At 38.6% G+C, this 22019-nt stretch overlaps 1 protein-coding gene and 1 long non-coding RNA gene across 2 annotated transcripts; one reads left to right on the forward strand and one right to left on the reverse strand.

The window, feature by feature from the left end:
- Positions 1 to 1570: 1570 nt before the first annotated feature.
- On the reverse strand, positions 1571 to 21269 carry mboat1 (membrane bound O-acyltransferase domain containing 1). The gene is made up of 13 exons (XM_008432187.2): positions 20964 to 21269; positions 19558 to 19703; positions 19335 to 19412; positions 17774 to 17869; positions 9693 to 9748; positions 9408 to 9462; positions 8042 to 8234; positions 7468 to 7660; positions 7134 to 7237; positions 6154 to 6218; positions 5917 to 6049; positions 5663 to 5814; positions 1571 to 4439 (listed from the first exon to the last, which is right to left on the reverse strand). Exons 1-13 carry the CDS (start codon positions 21051 to 21053, stop codon positions 4244 to 4246), a joined length of 1557 nt encoding a protein of 518 aa, XP_008430409.1. The 5' UTR covers positions 21054 to 21269; the 3' UTR covers positions 1571 to 4243.
- LOC145547733 (uncharacterized) lies at positions 14418 to 16297 on the forward strand. Its single transcript, XR_014084035.1, has 3 exons — positions 14418 to 15117; positions 15608 to 15722; positions 15817 to 16297. It is a non-coding gene; the product is annotated as an uncharacterized LOC145547733 (long non-coding RNA).
- Positions 21270 to 22019: the final 750 nt, after the last annotated feature.

Genomic DNA, 22019 nt, shown 5'->3' on the forward strand with positions numbered 1-22019 from the left:
TCCGGTAAACCATAAAAGAAGGTAATGAATTTGGCTGAAAATACTTTCTTACATTACAATTTAACTTCAGGAAATTCTGCAACAGTTCCCATTACTGTACTTTAAAGAGAAGATTTTTGCATTAAACATTTGATTTTATTTTATCTTGGGCAATGGAAATATTTTCAAGCACGAGACGTGATTATTTTATAGCTTTTCACAAAAAAGATGTTTCCTTCTGTTAAGACTTGCGTATCTTCCATATCAAAATTTCCCTTGCAAAATCTGCTGTGTACATATGTATTAAAAGAAAAATATCAATCCATCAATTTCTTTACCTGGTGAGTTCTGTTCTTGATCCTGTCCCAGGGACAAAGAAAATATGATTAAGAGGGGAAAATTATACAATAAGATAAAAATATGAGTTAATCAAGACAATGTATGAGTACAGATTTTATCCATCTGCATTTATAAGCAAAAAAACTTTCAATTAAAACTCCTGTAAGGAGTGCAGGTTTTGATAATCTTCCCAATTAGAACTGATTATCCAGTTCGATTGGTCAATGTCCAATCAGAAGAGAGACTAGGTCTGCTGCATTTAGAGACCCCATGCAGGACATGGAAGTTTTTCTACTGTTTGCAAATGTAACCTCTCATTTGTAAACTTCGTCAGTCAAACAGACCCAAATAATGTACATCTATGCAGGTCATAATTTAATTCAAATCGGCTAAGTTTGTTCCAAAAGAACCCTAAATATAGTCTGATATGATTCTATGGAACAGTAATAAAGTCACATTATCATACAGTTTCAGTTAAAAAAAAAAGTTATCAGACTCAGGAAGTTTGAAAAATAATGAAAATATCTTGCCTGGGTGCCAATATGCTGTTAGTAGCTATACCATGTGATGGTGTTTATTTAATACAGAAACAAATTAAAATAAAAAAAGACTCTACCCAGAACAAGGTAGAGTCTTAATGGTTTGCATTTGAACTTGTCTATGTTATTATACTTGACAACGTTTTTGTCACACAGCTACCCAAGCAACATAAAAGATCTGGCTTCTTAAACAGATCCTACTATTAATACAGACACGCACAATTAATTATCTACCTTGATGCTTATTTCAGATTAATCAAGGCATCTTAGTTTGTTTTGTTTTTTTTTTTCTTTTAATCTAAGGGGCTTTCTTGCACAGAGTATAAATGCTTTATCTATAAAGTCTTATTTTACAGTATCAAATTTTCTATTAAATAAAAAAATATTAGCTTTGTAAAGCAGCAGTTTTAGAACGAAATGATTGTGTTTGTTATGATTACTCCTCTGTGTTTTCTCTGGTCGTTTTGAGATTTCCATAAGAGCACGGAGGACCAAAACACACACACACGCACACGCACACACACACACACACACACACACACCCACACACACACACACACACACACACACACACACACACACGACAATTTCAAAGAGGGAAAGAGAAGCGACACAAGGGACGGGGAGGGAGTCACCCTGAGGATACCATGGGAGGCTACAGTGTAGAGAGGATTTCGACTGTGCGCTGAAATAGAGACGATACAAAATTATGCTTATTTTCATCCTTGTTCACTGAAACTTTATTTCACTTTAAGATTAATGTTTAACAGCACGCTCTCCTCTAAACAAACAACACTAAAATGGAGCAGCGGCGCCATAAGAAAATAAAACCAAATCGACAGACAGGCAGTGCATGCAGATAACAAGTCTGCAAACAAAACAAATCTTCATTAACAGCGTTAAATCATTCAAATAGCTGCTCATTCTGACCACGCACTCATACTGTACATGCGCCACACCTACTCATACTGTACATGTGCCACACCTACTCATACTGTACATGCGCCACACCTTTCCCTGCTCCCATCATGCTTTACCCACATGTAGACAAACAAGGCGGTGTCTTTTTTTTTTTTTTTAGCAACAATAAACGTAAAGGTTCCCATGCTCGGGGGGGAGGGAGGGGGAAGCTTCATTTTACATGCCCAGCATTTCTCGAATAAGTCTGCATGCAATCAGCCTTTAACACTGTATCGCCAGACCAACGTCTAAATATTAAAAACTCTCACAGGAAACCACAATCGGTTGTCACCAGTGCAACTTCATAAACTGTCCGAGGCACTGATGTGCATTTAAAGGTTAACATAATCTATATTATTATTATTATCACTATTATTATACCGAAAACATTGAATAAGAAACAGTAGAATTTCTTTCAGCCACCTTAGTTAAAAATGTTGAATATATTTCCCCCTGCACGGTTTATTCTTTTAATGCAAATTAAAGGAGGTTTATTAAAGGAGGAGTTTCACCAGGTTAAAAAAATAATACATTTTATAAAACCTGCCAGTCACACCTCAAACAAGTTTTCTATTGCTTCATGAAAGTGAAGTAAACAGAGAGTTGGCTCCCACCGCTTGCTGCCGACTCCGGGGAAGATCCGTGCTGGACTGTTCAAATTTCATCCCACCCCAGAATTTCCACGATTTCCTGCATCTTTGATTGGTTACTGGGCAGCAGAAAGACAGACCCGTCAGGATCATTCATACTGGAAACAGGATGCTTAGAAACACGCATCAATGTTCAGTCGTATACATGAAAGGGCGGTAAGAGGGGAAAATCAGTCATTAAATTAGGCAAAAACAAGGACGACTGCAATGCACATCTGCCCAATGGGTAGAAAGTTGTTCAAAGGCAAATTGCGTCATAAAAGATTTCCCATATAGCGGGAATAAAACACCTTTGTTTTAATCTCGTCATACAGAGATCTACTAGGAATCTACTTATATGAACGTAGCTGAAATTTCAAGAAGTTAACAGACAGCACCATTAACAACCACACACATTTAAAAATGGCCAAACACATCCCCAGTGCCAGACTCACAACTCCTCTGTGATCAAAACACAAACTGAGGTTTCAAATGTGCCAAAGTGAAAACAAGACTCAAACAAATCGAACGTCAATTTTAAGTGTTACCCATTTTTAGGATTCCTAGCAGGTGAAGTGTGCTTAAAGAAACTCCAGAGTCCGTTTCAGCTAAAACCCTTCTAATGTTTAACTAAGATCGGACTAGATGGCACCACCAGCCACCAGATGTCTCTGTTCAATTGGCATGTCCTACCAGGGAAAATCAGAGCTTAAAAAGCAAACTGTCCTGTTTTCTGTATTGTCCATTTCTTGGAGCCCAGTGTTTACAACCTGGCCATAAAAAGTCTTTGCACGTTTCTTCTAGTTTAACCCAACTTTCTATCCGGTTCCTTTCTATCATGGCAGCAGGTATCCAGCCCTGACCGCATGATAGGCACATTAAGAACGACGTCACTATTAAATTCACACTACTTCAGAACAGAAAGAGACACAAACTAAGGGGATAAATCACATTCACTAACCACTGTAACCCAAGCTCCTGATTAACCGACTGTCATACAGAATTGTGCTGCTTTGAGAATTTCCTGTAGTTTTCATCCCAGTCTGTAGGCAGTGAGAGTAATACTGACACACTTTGTTGCTGACAGAAGCAGTTGGCATGTAACTTTGGCCAAATCGCCACTCACATACACACACACACTCACACACACAAATCTACAACATCTTCTGGGTAAAGTAAAGTAGGCGCAGCGGCCACAGCCCTCTGCCCTCTTTGCACGCTCTTTTGTGAACTCACAAGGGCGGCCTTTGTGTGCCGTCAGAGTGTGACCGAGTGCAAGCATGTCGGAGGAGCATGTGCATATTTCCTCCCTCGTGTCCGATTATAGATGAGTCTGTGTGCGCGGGTTCTGGTATTTGCCACTCTCCCACTGCGCTGGCTCCCGTCCCACCAGTCAAAAGGGGGACGGAGGGATAGAACGGACCGAGGACGGAGAGGAAAGAGAGCTCCGCTTCTCTTTCCACCTCTGTGTTTTTTTTTTTATGCGGTTGGAGCAGGGGCGCTGGTGTTGAGGTGGGTGGACACAGGGCAGGAGGGATCCGGGAGGGAAGGCAGTCGCTGTGGCAGAGGTGGCATCGGAGATTTTCCTTCAGCTTTCGCTTGCCCTCACAGTCTCGGAGCTTCTCCCGGTCCTCCAACATGGCTGAAGGCTCTTATTGCGAACATCGGGGATGCAGCCTCAATCGTCCGTGTCGCAGCAAAAATAATAAATAGCATATACTTTTCACACTTTGAGCAGGCAGAACACACTCCTGGGAAAATCTGAGCCCGGTTAAAAACAACGTGGGGACGGGACTTTCAGTTTACTTTGTCGTTATTGTTGGAGTGAACAGGCTGGCACCGAGCTGAGCACGCAGCCGCTGAGAAAGAGGAGGAGGAGCAGGAGGAGGTGGGAGCCGGTTTGTTGGTGGCATTGGGTTCTCTGGGTTTATGTTTCTGATGCAGGACGACTGCAGCTAGAATACTGATGATGTGGACGTGGAAGTACATGGATCTGTAGAGAAAAGGAACAAGAAGGAAACCGAGTGTGACTCGTCAAATATTGGTATTTATCCAGTGTGTGAGCAGAAAGGTTGACCACTTAGGACATTTTCAATCAGAAGAACAATTTTTGTCCTCAGTTCAGTTAAATAAAACTGGTTTTGGGGATGCAAATATTACATGACCTTTTAAAAAAAAAAGGCGAAAACTTATGATTTTTGACAGATATCTACCACACAGGAAATGTGCTGTCATTTTTAGAGAACCACTTCATACCTATTTTTAGATTTTAAAATAAAAAAAAAAGACATCTAACGTTTTCTAAAAGACGATTGCAACATTTTCATAAATGGGACGATGATATTTGCACATAGTTTCCATCCCAATAGCAAAAAACAAAAAGAAATTGATCAAAAGAAAAAAAATGATACTCTCAGTGTCATTCTGCTGTAGAAATGAAACAGAATTATTCCATGTAAAAACTGAAAAGTAGCTAAAAGCTGCATTTGTTCCTTTATCAGCCTTAGTCAAACTTTTTCAGAGCCACTGTGGAAAATTCCTAAGAGGCACTTTGTGGCTCTGGAGCTCTGATTTAGAAGATATAAAGTAACATTGCTACAAAAATTTGTCTCTACACCATGAAAAGCCACCAAATGAATCCATGCATCTGAAACTGCACGTACCAAACCGGTTTGGACAAGCTTTCCACAAACAGATATTCAAGCACATCATTTTTTTTAAAACATAATTTAAAAACAAATTATAGATTTTTTTCCAACCCATTATAAAAAAAATAAAAAAATAAAAAATCTCAGATATGCAATGCGTGCAAAGATGGGCGTTTACTTTCATGCTTGAATTTTTTCCAAATGTTATCATGGTACAGATACAGATCTGATTGCTGTGGTATGCGTATGTATTCTGACCCACTGTCTCTGCTCCCACTAAACAAAGCCCAGTGCAATCAGTTGCCGTCAGACATCATCTACCTGGTAAATATAGTTAAAATGCGGTGACATACATTTGAACGTGAGACCAGGCGTTCTGTGAAGGCAACGATGACTTCACAGAAGCATCATGCTTTTTTTTTTCTATGTTTTGGTCAGAGTTCATAGGTATGGAACACTTTTCATGTTTTCCCTGTTTGTAAAACTGTGGAAAGGTGCAAGAGGTGAATAGTTTTGCAAGGCCACTGTAGATTCAGAGAGAGGCTCTGCAGAAGCGAGGAGCGCGTACCTGTAGAAAACTATAGTGTGTTCCACTGAAAGAAGGAGAAAAGGCATGACGGTGTAGCAGATGGCTAGCTGGGTCGCCGCCCAAGTTACAATGTCATAACCGAGCTTCAGGACTCTGGAGCCAATGAAGTGGTGCCTAATAGACCTCCGTATCTGGTGCAGAGAGAGGCAGATTAAAAATAAATAAATAATTTTCTGTTAGCTCATTTCTATCAGCTTTCAGTGTTGAAATTCCAGAGAAGGGGGTTTACTCACAGCCCTTGCTGCTATGGTAATGGGGATAGCAGTGATGAAGGTGAAGTAGTAGCCTGGATAAACGCCGTGCCACAAGGCGGACAGGATGAAGGTCAATGCCAAGCGGTGTTTCGCAGCTCGGTCATAACACACCCTGAAAAACAGGTAGAACGTGAGTAGCGCATCGTAAAGAGAACGACATCTTTTCTAGGTTCAAGTGTGTGAATGGGTGTGAGAGTTATTATCATCTGAACTCACGTTTTGAGCCAAATCCCTGTTTGAATGTTCCAGTTGTCTATGAAGGTCTTAAAGCTGGTGGCTGTCTGAAAAGAATCAGCATCCAGACGGCGGTCATGCAACTTCAGTGTTTTTAAACAATACATAAATCTAAACACAGTGTGAAAATGACACAAACAGGAGGATCAAATACATGAATGGACCTCTGCTAACTTTTGGATAACCGTCCCTTAGCGGGTTGCAGAGAAACCAGATGTCACTGTAGTCCTCAACAAGCGTCAAGCATCATTCTGATTGAACGCTTGACCTCTTTTCATCAGAATTAGCAGAGCTTCAACATGGTGCTTCCTTAGAACAGACACACAGCCCTCATGTTTTCAGTACGTCTGAGCTCCCGGCTATTCCTGAAGCTTTCTGTTCCTAAAACCAGTTTAGATGCGAGTTTCAGATCATTGTCCTGCTGGACCAAGTTCCAACCATCCAGCTGTCGATTTGAGGGGTTTTCATTCATACAGTTGGTATTATGATGACTTATTCCTAAACACCACAGCCAATTTCATTTCCACTGAGGGTGGCTGTTTGGGTCAAACAGCTAACACGAGGGCAGGATTGGGTTTTCCAACAGCATGGTGATCCCAGACCTGCATAAAAACTACCTTCCAAAGGCTTTCATTGAGCTTCCCAAAAGCTGAGTCTGTGCCAGAACAATGACGGAGTTAAATGAGCTCCACTGTTTCTGAGAAGAGAGCCCAAACACCCGGCCAGAATGTTGCCAGAGACTACTTGGTTACAACACAAAGTGTGTCAGACTTGAAGATGTATATATTTAAATCTATATTTATTAATTTGACCTTCCGTGAATTACATAAAACAACCCTAGCCCCTAATGAAACTCCTGAAACCAATTCTTGTGTTCAAAAAGTTATTGAATTAACAACTTCTATCATCATCACACGTTAAATAATGAAAAGACGGAACGTAGTGGTAAAAACCCAGGCTACCTCAATCCCTATGATGTTGAGGTTGGAGACGAGATCCCAGCAGGGTTTTCCACTCTCATCCATCCCCAGGAAGCCATAACCTGCTGCATTATTTACTGCATCAGCTGAAAACACATAAAAAAAACCATATTTGTGCAATAATTAAGGATTAAGAAATAAAACTACCCATCAAAGACTGCTGTTAAAGGAAGAGAGGATGCACTACTGTTCCAACTACTGTGAAGTTTTCAAGTAAACAATAATATTACTCACTTCTGTGATCTAATGCATTTGTCTATGTTGCAGATTTAAACCCCTGTTCACTCAGGAGGCGGTGCACGCGCTCAGAGCTTACCGAGCGTCCAGGCAAAGTAGAACTTGGGTCTTGCTGCTTGTATGGAGAAGAACGCGTAGGTGAGCCGGCTGAGGAAGGAGGCGTGGCCAACAAAGTGGTCGTCTACGTTGTAAGTAATGGGCAACGACCGAGTGATGACGAGGAAGAAGAACATGCAGCCGCAGCAGACCAGCAGCTTTCGACAGACTGTGTTCTGGAAAAAAAAAATAATATATATATATATATAAAAAATGTTGATCAATGATTTCACCTTTACACCTAAAGTTTATTTCTTATTGTGCTCTGAAAAACTAATGTATAATATGCTTACAGAGCTATATTCTTCATTTCATACTGGGTGAAACACAACAGAGTTTGATGTGAAAAGTAATATTAAAGAAAGACACTGTACTGATAAAAAAACAAAAAAACAGCTGGTTACGGAGGATTACAAAGACGAATCTCTATTCTTTAGTTCCTAAAATTAAATGAAAAACATTGCAAACCAACAAACAACTATTTTATCTCAGTGTTTACATTTCAGCAACACTTTCTCACGCTGCAACAGCAGTCAAATATGGGTTAATGAGCTTACAAGAGGAGATGGGTGGGGTATCTTGTCGTAACCATTTTGCCCGTTACATGTTCCAGAGTGCTGCTTTAGCCTCCAGCTGATGTGTTTGCCCTCTATGAAGTCGATGTAGTCCTTATAGTTGCTGCAGGGCCCGACCAACACACTCAGGAAGTTCAGATTGTAACTCAGATACTCGATAAGAGACGGCCTCACACTGCAGGGAAAATGAGAAGCAAATTAAATTAAATCATATTTTCCTAAAAATAAAAAAATAAATAGAAAAATCTAGGGAGATAATCTGCTTATGTTTTGACTTTGCACTTTAGGCCAAATGCTGCACAATTATTATAATAATAATACATGTGCTACGTGAGCATTTACGCTTTTTCTCACGTTTCAGCCTTAAACTAATGTATTTTATAGGGATTTTATGTGACCGGTTTATTATTAAGAAGTAGAAGCTAAATATTTTCAAGATTTGTTCCTTTTTTTTTTTTTACAAATAAAATTCTGAAAATGTGACCTGCATTTGTATTCAGCTGTTTTTTCTGACATCCCTAAATAAAATCAACTGACGTTTTAGCATTGTCTCAGGAGGCTGAATACAAAAACGTACAACGGTCTGCAGAATTTAATGTCCATCAGCGTCAACATTTTCCTTCTACTTCTCAGTTATGAATTACTCTGTGTTGGTCTGTCACGTAAAATCCCCAAATCCCCACTACATGCCAGTAAGTGAAACAGTTAAAGGTTGATGGGATAGTTTTTGAAATGCTTAATGAATTTTCCTTCAGCTCCAGTGTGAAATGCGAAGTGCATGCTGCGTTCAAATAAAAACAAAAACAATTGCAAAGTGAACTGGACTTACACACTTCAGACAGCACAACAGTCAACTGGCTGATCACAGAGGTCACATTAAAATAGAATTAAGGTCAGGTTATAAACTGTACAAAGTAAAAAAAAAAGCTGAAGATGCATGTGATTGGAACTCTACACTTTATGTTCTGAGTCATTTCGGGGGGGCGGGGGGGAGAGTTCCTTGTTTTTTTTAATGTAATTGGCATGCGTGGTTTGACAACAGCAATTCAGTCATTTCACATGCAGAAAAATGTCGAATGTCTCATGCAAAATGAGGTCTCTGTTCTAGGTTTCCAGCATGCTGCTTTTAAGAACAAGCTATTCACCATGATTTCACGGCCATGTCATTGTCCTGGGCTGCTAAAGGGAAAGAAAAAGTTTTTTTTTTTTTATTCTTTTAATAAAGTGTTAGATCAGATACAGTCCTCTAGTTTTTAAACACCAAATCTCCTTCCTATTGTTTTCATTGATGCTTGACAAGAGAGTGTGTGCCAGAGCAGCTGAAACGGTCTTTCAATGAAAAACTTACTGTATAGCCACATGCTTCTGCTCCGACGTCAGCTCTTCGCTTTTCTTACACATCCCTGAAATAATAAAACAATGCAAATTTAATCCGTGCTTCACTCCGTCATAAAATGTAGACACATTCAAATTAGAATGGAGTTATTGCTAACAACACAGATATGCCTTTTCCTGTTTCAAACTGCTCCAAAGTTATTATCCATAGAGTTTGTTGTTGATGACTTAAAACGTGTCTATCTGGCTTTTGTCGAGCTCCTGGTTGTATTTTTGTGGATATATTCAGATGTCTTACCGTCATGCAGATGGAAAGCCAGCATGGTTATCTTCTGGGTTACAATCATCAAAGGTCTATTCAGAAAAAGGGAGGATCACCAGTTTATTAATAAATCAGGTTCAAGAGATTCAGTCACTTCCACAGCAGTTTGTGAAATGCAGTTCACAAATTACATGAAAACATACAAAAGAAACACACACTGTGCAAAAGATGAACAGAATTGTATGCAGTGTTAAAACCTGAGGGATCAATGGTAAGATATTGTGCTGAATGGACCAGGATGACTGATTTTACATCTGGGAGGCAGGAGGAAAAAAATATATATCAAAGCAGCTTTGAAAAATCTAAAGACAACTGAGCAATGTAGAAAATAGGCTCAAAAAGAATATTGTTTTACAGGAATACTACCAAAAGTGAAAAACATCTAAAAAAAAAAATGCAGATCACATAAAGATACAAACAAGCTGTGTGAAAAGGTTAAAAACATATTCATCTTTTAGTAGTATCCTCTTAGGCTGAACAGTTTAGAAAATGTCAACCTCTAATTTGGTTGGGAAAAAAGTCCCCGGTTAAGAAAAAACAAATGGCATAAAACCACATGTGGCATAATAGTTTGTGTCTCTTTAAATAGATTTAACTGTGCTTTTACTTTAACCTGTGATGGACAGAGAATCTGTCCAGGGTGCCAACCTAAAACTATTGACCATTGGAGACAAGCACTGAGAACATCCAAGGATTAAGCAGAACAGAAAACTTAAAAAAAAATAAAATAAAATGGCTGGACGTTCTAGAAACCTCTAATTATTACTACAGAAATTCATGTTGTGGTATGAATACAATATGGTGCAGAGGTTATTATCTTTGGCACTGGTCACTGAGCTGTTTTTGGACCGATACTCACCATGAACAGCAAGCATGATTAAAAGGCATGTTGAAAAAAAATCCCCAGACCTCACAGTTGGATAGCTGAGTTACAAGTAAATGTAGCAGGCCCTAACTTTGATACACAGAGTACTTGGAGTTGAAGGAAAACAAATCGGCCACATTAGTATCTACTCAACAAGAAGGCACTGGAATTACATACAGCAGGCGTACCATGACAGGCTTTGAACTTCCTTTCCAACATCTACGCACTGAGCTGTCAGTGAAGTCAACTTCTACAATTTTGAAGCATTTGTCTAAATAATTATTTGGTGTAAACTGTGGGAACTGCAGTGTCAGAGCCAGGCAGTAGGAAGAGCTGATGTTTATGTTGGCCATTTTACAACTACAACTACAATCCAATGCACTTTTATAGGAAAACAACACATTTCTCTCACAAGCAGTGGGATCAGATCACTGTTTGATTATGTGGGAAATTTTGGAATTGTGCTCTTAAACATCAGCAAAAGTACACAGAATAACAGCCTAACTCAAAAGGCAAAAAAATCATAGCATCTCCAAAACAGTGTGGCTGCCTTTACAGCAGGATTTTGTTCTGATAAGAGTGTAATTTTTTTGACACTGAAACACTCTCTCAGCTGGAGTTTGCTGTGGGAAGCTACAGAGTGTGCCTTCTCTGGTGAATTGATGCGTCCTGTTCCAGCAGAGGCAAATCGGGTCACTTATTAATCCACTGCTATCTATTCTAATCCTCTGAGTTTGGCTGAAGCATCTACCTTCACTCTTTAGCTCGTGACAAAGCACATCCTAAAGTTTCCATGGCACCAAAACAACTGTTTTGCTGCTCCCGGCTTCAGTTGCTATAAGTCCAAGACTTTCGATTCTGCGACACCTTCTGCTTTGTTCACATACACACGCAGGAATGTGATAGCATGTCATTCACAAAGGCACATGCACTGTACGCTACATCTCTCTCCCCCCTGACGCACAAATGCACCCTTAAGCACACTCTCGTTCCTCTCTCTGAGTGGACTGCATTGTATGCATGGAAAGCTGTAGAAGGAAAGAGGCAGGCCGTGTGGCTGGCAGTGCCAGCTCATCAGGAGTTGGTCGAGAGGGGCTGTAAAAGAAACATTATCAGAGTCCCACCCAGCAGCAGCATGCTCTCTGCTCCACTGCTGCTGTGGCCCACAGACTGGGCTTTACCTGCAGTCTGTACAATCATTAGCTTATAGAAAAGTCCATGAGCAAATAGTTGTCTGCTCAAACTTGGGAGGTTGAATCCAAATCAAACAGAATTTCTCTCTGCAGAAAACATTAACGTAGACAACCACCAGATAGCAATTTTATGTCACAGCGCTTTGTACAGGCATTAACCTTTCCCACCTTTTAGCACACATTCAAGATTTTATGTGTTCCACCGGGACCAAAACTAAATAGTTTATAGTAGACAAGTGGAAAGGACTTTTTTATTTATTTTTTTAAACAATTAAAAATCTGAAATGTGTGGCATGCATTTGTTTTCAGTCCCACTGAGTCAATGCCACATTTTGGGTCTTTTTGGGTGCTTCACTAACAAATATGCTCATCTAGAAACTACGTTTTTGTCTAATCTTTTTTTTTTTTTTAAACAATGAAGATCAATTCGATTGCCAAATATTTTCAGTTGGATGAAGGATAGGACTCTGATTAGGTCATTCTGACACATGAACATGTGTTCATGTCTCTAAACTATCCCTTGTTGTGGTGGCGGTATGGTTAAGGTCATCCTGGTGGAAGGTAAACCTCAGGCCAGAGCTCAAGTGCCAGCCTCTAAGAGGTTTAATTTAAAGTATTTTTCACGATTTTAGCTCCAATTCCTTAACACTGAGCAGCTTCTATGTCCCTGTTGAAGAAGAGCATCTCCCCAGCATGATGCCATCAACATTTTCTAACTCACCGATGTCTGAAAGCCACAAATCAAAGTGGGATGAATATAAATGCATAACCATCCATTTTCTTACACCCTTGACCCTTAGTGGGGTCGGGAGGGTTGCTGGTGCCTATCTCCAGCTGGCGTACTGGGCGAGAGGCGGGGTTCACCCTGGACAGGTCACCAGTCTGTCGCAGGGCAACACAGAGACACACAGGACACACAACCATGCACACACACCTAGGGGCAATTTGGAGAGGGCAATTAACCTGACAGTCATGTTTTTGGACTGTGGGAGGAAACCGGAGTACCCGGAGAAAACCCACGCATGCACAGGGGAGAACATGCAAACTAAATGCATATCATATTTTTCAAAAATTTTCATTGTATTTTTCAAAACAAATCGAAACTTATTTGGTTTTCCTTCTACTGCACAATTACGTGCCACCTTGTTTTGGTCTATCACATAAAATCCAGAATACAGAAATCTGTGGTTATTAAATCAGAAGGGTTCAGGAAAGGTTTATCATATTTATATTTAGAGGACTTACAACATCACCTGCTAAAGATGATTTATCCGTTTAATCTGAACAGGTACACTGCAAAAACTGAAATCTTAGTAAGATTAAATATCTTAAATTAAGGAGATTTTTCTTGTTTTCTTTCTGTCAAGATAATTTTTCTCACCAAGAGGGATTTATGTTAGAATATTTTTCTTATTTTAAGTGTTTTTGTACTTAATTATCTCAGTAAGATATAAAAGCTTAATGTTAAGAAAATATTACTTATTATGAGTAAATATGTGCTAGAATCTAGAATATCAATATTTACCAATCAAACTTCAAGTCTAGAACTTATTTTATATAAGTAAAAATTTCTTATTTCAAGCACAGAAAGCGAAATCACATACTTAATTAAATGTATTCAGATAATTAAAACAGACTATCTCCAAATGGAATCCTTTGTGTTATAGTCAATGAAAAATTAAAAAAACCCCATGAACTTATATTCTTGTATAAGTTGGCAGAGTGTACAGGAAATTATAATTTAATATTTAAACGATTGACATTTAACACAACAATTTCAGAAACAATATCAGTTTATATATCAAGATAATTCTTGGCATGTTTCCATCTGCTAAGGACCTTCTTAATTTGATCTTCTTGATGCAACCTCTTACTGACATGTCATGAAATTTCTATTGATGTGTGATTTGAAATGGCTGGTATTCCACACAATGAGATTAGAATCAACAATATTGATTAGCTCAATGTCATGATAAATATTTTAACTTTTGGTTTATATTTCAAATTCTTACTTTATAAGTTACTAATATTAGTTTGAACAATATTTTATTCATCATGTTTGTAACCCCTTTTATGACATCATACAATCCACATGGGAAAGCGCCCAAAATGTCAGTGAGATAGTATTAATGTTCGATACAACAGATTTTCTCTCCGATCCAATACCGAGTAAAATTTAAGGTGGTATTGGCAATACAGATCCCATACTTTGTGCAAAAGACAATTAATTTGTTTCTTAATTAAATAAAAAATAAATGTAATCCATATCTTGGCTTCATAAAAAGAACACAATGTACTCTGATGCACAGTGGCGCAAAAAGTGGGTATGCAGGGTATGCAACGCATAGGGGCGCAGCACCAGAGGGGGCGCCAAAACCCCGTCTGGAGGGGGCGGCGTGCCGATGATTGTTTTTCCATACACTTCGGCGCGTGTAACGCTCCTTCACCTCGCGCACATAACGAGGTAAATGTAGCGAGTTTTACCCTTCACGTATCGTCGCCTGGGGGGAGGGGGGGGGGGGAAGAGAGAGTGCGTCGCTCCTTCACCCTGACGATCCTTCCCTCGGGAGGTTGGGTGGTGGGGGGCGCCGATCTATGTTTTCGCATCCACCTGAATAATGTGTAGTTGCGCCACTGCTGATGCACTCATTTTAAACTCAGAAGTACATTGAGAACAATCTCGTTTACTATAAGCTATTTTAATTCAGCAGAAATATACAAAACATATGAAAATGGAGTTGCAAACTAAAAAAAAGAAAATTAGTAAAGTAATAACCCTACTAAACACATCCTTGTTTAATTATTAAAACTACTATAAAATGACAGCTGAAATGGCTCCATGTCACTTTTTTAATAATCTGTCAACATGTTCATTTCTGAGTGAGTGAGCGTCAGCAGCACGCTGCGCTTGGGCATTACGTCCTTACACATTACATACTCACCAGGCGGAAGAAAAAGTAGTTCCCATTAACAACGTTTCATTTCGGCAAGATCTCAATAATTTAGTTACTTTCTAACTTGCTCTTGTTAATCTACATTATCTCAAATTACTAAAGTGTTGAAAGTATTGATCCTTGGATCTGACAATAGATTTTAAAGAATTAAGTTCTGGTATCGGAAGAATCGATATTTCAGTATCAATCCGCACATCACTAACGGCAACGCCAGAGATCATTTAACTGCCCTGATTAACCGTTAATTCAGTTGTAACAGCCTAACTAAGCTTTTATCTACTGTACTTTTATAAGATTTTCTTTTGGCAAATTCTCTAATCTCGGTTGGACATGAATGAAGATGGAGGACTTTTTTACGTGTATAGACCCTACAGCTGCTGTACTGAGAGGTAAGTTTAAAGTTGTCTGTCTTTCTAAGATAAGCTAACTGAAGCTAGTTAGCATGTCGTGATATGCCAATTTTCATCCGCGGTTAAAGAGCCGCTCTTGTGAATATGAGCTTTGAACAGTTATTAACCACAATAGCTGTGGCTTAAAAATATCGACACGAGTCTTGGTAGCTTCCGTTTTTTAACATAGCTAAGGTGGCTTCTCATTCGTAGCTTATGATTCGAGAAATGGTTAAAGAGCAATTCCGCCTAGTATTTCACTAACTGAGGGTGTTTGATGTGCTGTAATTTAAAAACTTAAATGCAATGAGACTAAAGCCTAGGTTAGATATTCCACACTGTTACCAGGATATTTTAAACACTATTTTTGATTTGTGAATTTAAGTAGTCCTAGTTTGATTTAATTAAAATAACTTTCTTGCCATCTTGAATTCATGTAATATTGTAATTGAGCACATGAACTAAAATAAGACTTGTTTTATTTTTCAAGTAAACCAAACTGTTGCCATGGTGAAGCCTATGCCAGACACATCTCCTATCACGTATTGCACCATCTACAAGAAACTTTGGGAATTGCAAGTGACGGCATCCTTCACATTCTTGAGGTAAGAAATTTATGATACTGATTCATCATTACACTGATTAGTCCCTAAAACGTGGTTTGTTTTGTGACTGTTTTTCTGTCTGTGCTCCAATTAGCAGATGACCCAACAACTTCAAACAAGACCACTTTTCAGCTCTGTGGTGATCGTGAAACCAACTTTCTACTGGCCATTGGAACCAGGCCTGCCCTGATCTTCTGAAAGGAGGACATCATAGCTACTACACCTTTCAGCATCCGTGTGTGTGGCCACTCCTCTCTGTGCTGCTGACAGACGTCTTGAGAACGCTGTCCGTAACTGAGGCAAGACTTCCACATATAAAAGGCTATGGCTTATTGGAAGAAGTTCATTGCGGGGGAAGCTCCTATTGTTGACATCTAATCCCAAGATTTTTTTTTGCTTTGGACAATTTGGTTTGCTTGACTCTTAGTGCAGCAGATGTGTCAGATCTTCATTGTTCTGTCATTTTACAGGATTGTTTCAGAATCAGATGCCCATCCAGACTTTAAATTCTGACCAGTAGTCATGTTTTATTGTGTTTATGTGAAACTTAAACGTAATAAAGATGTTAAAAGTAATTGAACTTATGTCTTCATTTCAGCAAGCCAATAACATCTCTAGTTCCAGTATTCACAGGATCAATGTTTAGATGTTTGTCTTAGCATAATAACCTTGAGTAAAGCTGTGACAAAATATATATTTTAATCCTATGCAACAATAAAAATAAACTAGATTTAGGTATACACTGCAAAAAGTCCCCTTTCAAAAACAAGAAAAAAAAAGTACAAAAATAGGGTATAATTTTCTTAAAATAAGAAAAATTATCTGCCAACAGAACAAGAAAATTTATCTTGTCAAGATTTTCCAAAACAAGAAAAATATCTAACCAAGATAAACCTACAAATATCTTAAAATTAGTGTATTTGTACTTAAAACAAGCCAATTTTACTAATACAAATAGAATATATGAGATTTATTTTCTTAATACATAGAACAATTTTCTTAAAATAAGAAAATTTTACGCTATTTTAAGAAATTCAGTGTCAAGTAACATTTTCTTTACTTGAGATAATTTTTCTTAAAATAAGATAATATATCTTACTCGTATAAGTAAAATTGGCTTGTTTTAAGTAAAAATACACTAATTTTAAGATATTGTAGGTTTATCTTGGTAAGATATTTTTTCTTGTTTTAGAAAATCTTGACAAGATAAATTTTCTTGTTCTGTTGGCAGATAATTTTTCTTATTTTAAGAAAATTATACCCTATTTTTGTACTTTTTTTCTTGTTTTTGAAAGGGGACTTTTTGCAGTGTAGTGGATAAGATACATGTTGAGATTTCCACTCTTTCATAGTGGCTGTAAAAACGACAACAACAAAAAAAAAAGCCTGACACTGAGTTGGATTCCTAATTCAATGTACAACTGTAGGACAATCTGGCTCACAGGCCTGACTGGAAGCAAAGTCACATGGAGGACAAGTGAGGCTGCCAACTAATTCATCCACAGTGGAACTAAACAAAAACACTGGGGAACACAGTTCGCTGTTCCCTTCATTCAGTCAAACGAATAAAGTAACACAGTATGCTGAAAATGGTGGAGTTAATGTTTTAAAGGACATAACGCAGAGCCGATGTTAAATACAACTAATGTGTGCTTTGTATTGAATACTGGACCACTCCACCATACTCATGTGAAACCAACTTTAAAGCTCCGGTTCACACAATTAAGAACTGATTTGATCACCTACTTCCAATCGGATCTCGCTTTCCTGTTCGATTCCATTCCTGAACATAACAAACGAAACACGCAGAATAAAGAAAACCACAATGACCTACTGTTAACTGGGTGGGCAGCATCACCTGTGAGCAGCGTGTCCTGCTGTATTCAAATCAGTGGTGCCGTATTGACACAAGGATGTGGCAACAGTGGAAGCTTGTTGTTTGGAAATGTTAACCGACAACAAAAGGAGCGGCTCTACAACCCAACTTCCGACCAGGCAGTGTCATCCAGTGGGCGTGGTGAGGCACAGGTGAGGATTTATTCCCTCCTTACCCGGAGAAGTCCGTGGAAAGTATGCCGTAGCTGTAGATGAAGACTCTGCTCACGTGGCACGCTGTCAGATAGCCCATCGCTGTCACCATGGAGTACCTGTGTGTGTGTGAGGGGAGAGAGAAAAAAAATAAGTAATGCAGACAAAAGCCATTCAGAATATCCTTGTTGAATGATTGTAGGTGTAACTGGAGCGTTTTCCACCTCTTGGTGAGTCATTCGATGACTCACAATTTCTCAGTTGCTGGAGTGTTTTTTGAAACTTCTTGGAAAATTTATTTCTTTTTAATTTTTTTTGCTGATAAAGCTTTTAAGAAGTTGTGAGCAATATTAGGAAATCCCGACAACTTACTGGATAGGATACGATGATTGTCACACGAGTACGCCGTACAATTTTTGAGTCTCCCCATTTCAATCACAAACTGCAGTGCATTTTCTTGGGATTTAAACTTTAAACCCACCACAAAGTAAAGAGAACTGTCAAGTTAAAGGAAGGCGTGGTTTTCTAAATTTTTTACGAAATAATAATCATGTTTGATTCATAAGGACTGTGCAACCAAAATATGCGATCAAGAACTTGATCAAATAATGATAAAACTCAGCGGGAGATCTCTGATTGTGTGGCAATTTATACAAGGTCACACACATAAAAAGCTTTAAAACTCCAAAATGGAGAGAAAGAAAAAAACAATAATCGTACAAAATGTATACATTTTCCACAACAACCTTAAAAACAAAACAAAAAAAACAATCTGAAATATTGAACATGCAACAGCAGTTCAAAGTTTGGCTCAATGTATACTTTCACCTTATCGTGAGCCAGTGAAGGGGAAGCTCAGTTTTGTGTTTCAAAAGCTTTTGTATACAGCCAACAGTGTAAAGCCAATCTTTATGGCACTCTGCTGGCAGGAATTCCTTGCACACATGAATAACACAACTTGCCTTACCTCATTCATATGACTTTGTTCATGAAGACAAGATTGAAACAATGCTTGAGGAATGTAAACAACAGAATCAAGCAGCCAGACAAATGGAAAAATATGTATGTAGCACAAAAAAAGCCTAAAAAAATATTTACACACAGACTGTCCTTATTAGTCAGTAATATCAGGCTGCCTTGCATCTGGCGTGCTCCTCGTTAGCTTGAGGTTTTAAAGACAACGCTCTTTATAAAGGGTGAATTATGTGACTGACTGCATTGTGAGAATGCAAGGATGGAAGTGGTTTCATTCAAGCAAGACAAAAACATTTCTAACAATTTTCCGCACGATAGCTAATCGCCGTCATTGTAAGTCTGAAGTAAGCCCACCCGTAGTTGTTTTGGTTTCTGGGAGGGACTGATCTAGTCTGACAAGATTAACCTGAAATCAACAAGAACCATAATTGCCTGGGCTGTTACACCAACTCTGAAAATAGAGTTCTAGGAAACAGATCTGTCATCCGTGTGTTGAAATGACAAGTTAGGCATGTTTGTCGGGTCCAGATACGCTGTTTTCCTAATCAAAAACCACAAGACAGGTGAGTCCTGACAAGTTCACTTAGCAGTACGAAGGAAAACCCTTGCCTGTGTACATTGGTGATGTCAGCTTTAATGATGAGGAAATAGTTAACAGCCACCACAGCGAGGATATGGGTAGAATACCTGCAGGAAAGAACACACACAATCAAAGAAGATATGTGATGAATTTCAGATCTGTATTTATGATGACGTCATTATGTTTGAATGGACTGATTTGTAAATAAAAGGACATAAATGGGAGGCGGCGTGGGACAGTGTTACACCATACCATCCGAAGCAGAAGAGGAGAAAAGTGACTCCTAGGAGCGTGGCGACAGCATGCCGGACCATGGGGCTGGCATGGTTAGGACTGAGGTAGAGACGGAACCAGAAGGCAGCGAGCAAAGCACACAGCTGGCAGGCCAGGAAGTTCACCTGCATTGGAAGTGGGGTGGGGGGTCAAAAAAAGGAAAAATGAGTCTAGAGTGGTGCAATTGCTCTGGTTGCATTTAAGTGGGGGTTTATCATAAACACCTGAAAATGAGGCTGCACATTATGTCAAATCCAAATCATTATCACTGTATTAATAATCATCTAAGATGGATTGTGGGATAGGCTATCCATTAAAAGTCTACTTTACAATAACTGGCCACTTATATGTACTCTAAGAATCCATTATGCCAGCCAGTCTGGTTTTAGTCTGGATGACACTAATCAACCAGCTAAAGCCGACATCAACACAAGGTCCTTTGCCTTGGTTCTGGGATTCATGCACACATTTCACCTCAAAGCACTTTTTCCTCTGGGACACAGAAAACAACTTTTTCCATGGTGGCTGAACTAACCCACATTGTTTATATTTGTAACATAATTGTTTTACCAGATGAACATGGCAGCTTCAGCCATCTGGAAATTGTGTTTTTAAGGATGCACCAGGCTTGTGGAGGACATCTATCCAACCATCAATTAAGTTGTTTTTTATTCTTTGTTCTAAAACCGAAAAATTTTAAACAAACTTAGCATTAGTCCTTAATTTCACTAGATAACAAAAAACATAAACCTAAGAAAAATGCGGGGGGGGTTTTAAGGGTAAACTAAGTTTTCCAGCTCTAGACAGATCTAATTCAAAATGAAGACAAAAGGAGACTGGTTGGACTGTAGAGGTTGCCGACCCCTGATCTAAGAAGTACTCATTTTACAAAGAGTCAGGATTATGGATCACACTGGACATGAGTAAAACAGAGGAGAAGACATAGTTGAAGTAATTATATCTTTTAGTCTTTGATATTAACTGCTGGCCCCTAACCCACGATATATGGTGAGAGAACAATAACACTATATAAACAAATAGAATAAAATAAACTGATGGTATTTTTGTTTTTAATATTATTAGTGTCTGGCTGCCCATAAACCTGGGGGCGTGCCCCATAATTACCTGTAAAGTCAGCCTGCGATAAGAGGCTGCATATTTCTGCTTCCTGATTTTGGACATAGACATATACGTCTGTAGCCTCTGACCTCAGGAACAGCGATGTTGGCGTAAATGTCTACGTCTCCTCACAAACAGTTTATTTCCATCAGCCCATACATTAAATATCACGTCATGACGTACACAACTGATGTTGTGTCGTCAATTTTAATTCATAAAAACGTCGCTCTGCGGTAAAAGTTTGACTCATGTCCGATTTGTCCTACCTGGTCCAGAGATAAGCCCAAGTATCCACTGACGGGCAGCAGCCACTTGCAACCGGTGGTTTTAAATATTGCGTCCTCCCGTTCGCTCATTCTGTGAAGTTTTCCAGTCACGGCACAACAAATTGACGGCTGTTCTTTCAGTCCTTTTTTCTAAATAAAAACCTACGTGATTTTGTCAGTAAATGAGATACATGCTCTGACTTAGAGGGCGTGTGACAAGCCAAACCAGTCCGGTTAACAGTAATGACAATCCCTCGGACTCGCCTCCTCCTCCTCGCTATTTTTGCTTGCATCAAGTGCGGCATAATAAGAGATGACACTTGTTCTGGTTAGTGCTTTCAAAATAAAAGTCATTGAAACCTTTTCCACGTTCTGTATCTTCGAGTTGCAGCACTTTAGTTAAATACTTCTATAAATTACTAAATAGATATTTATATAAATCAGCAAAAGTTTCTTTAAAATATAGCTTATTATCCCTTACTTTAGTTCTCGTTTTATGTGTTACTTTAAACGGAACGATAAATCTCTTAACATGACTTCCGGTGATATTCAGAGTCCTGACAACAGGAAGAACAAATAAAAATGATAATGTAATGTAGAAACAAGATTTTATCTCAAGTTTCGACTGATAAGAAGCTATGTTTTGAGCTTGGAAATCCCACAAAAAGGGTAAATATGAAATCTAAAATATGGATACTGACTTAATTCCTTCAAAAACACAATTTGCTTAAAAACATGTATGACAAAATAACCCAGTGACTTAAAATAGTAAACATGATTACTTTGTGAACTTATTTTTAATATAGCCATATATTTTTTTAAATATTTTTTAAACTTATTTTTATTTAATGCCTACCAGTTGAAAGAAAGGCATTATTCTGTCATACAGGAAATTAGCATGTTCATTTTGAACAAAATTTATCAAATTTATAGAAGTCAGTTGTTTATGCTACATCATAATAAGTCCAGACTTATCCACAAGTATGGTTTTATGCATGTGACAGATAATCCCAAAGATCTTCTAATTTTACACATGCACAAAACCATACATGTGGA

The sequence above is a fragment of the Poecilia reticulata genome, chromosome 16 (assembly GCF_904066995.2).
Source record: "Poecilia reticulata chromosome 16, P_reticulata-male-v2, whole genome shotgun sequence".
NCBI lineage: Eukaryota > Metazoa > Chordata > Actinopteri > Cyprinodontiformes > Poeciliidae > Poecilia > Poecilia reticulata.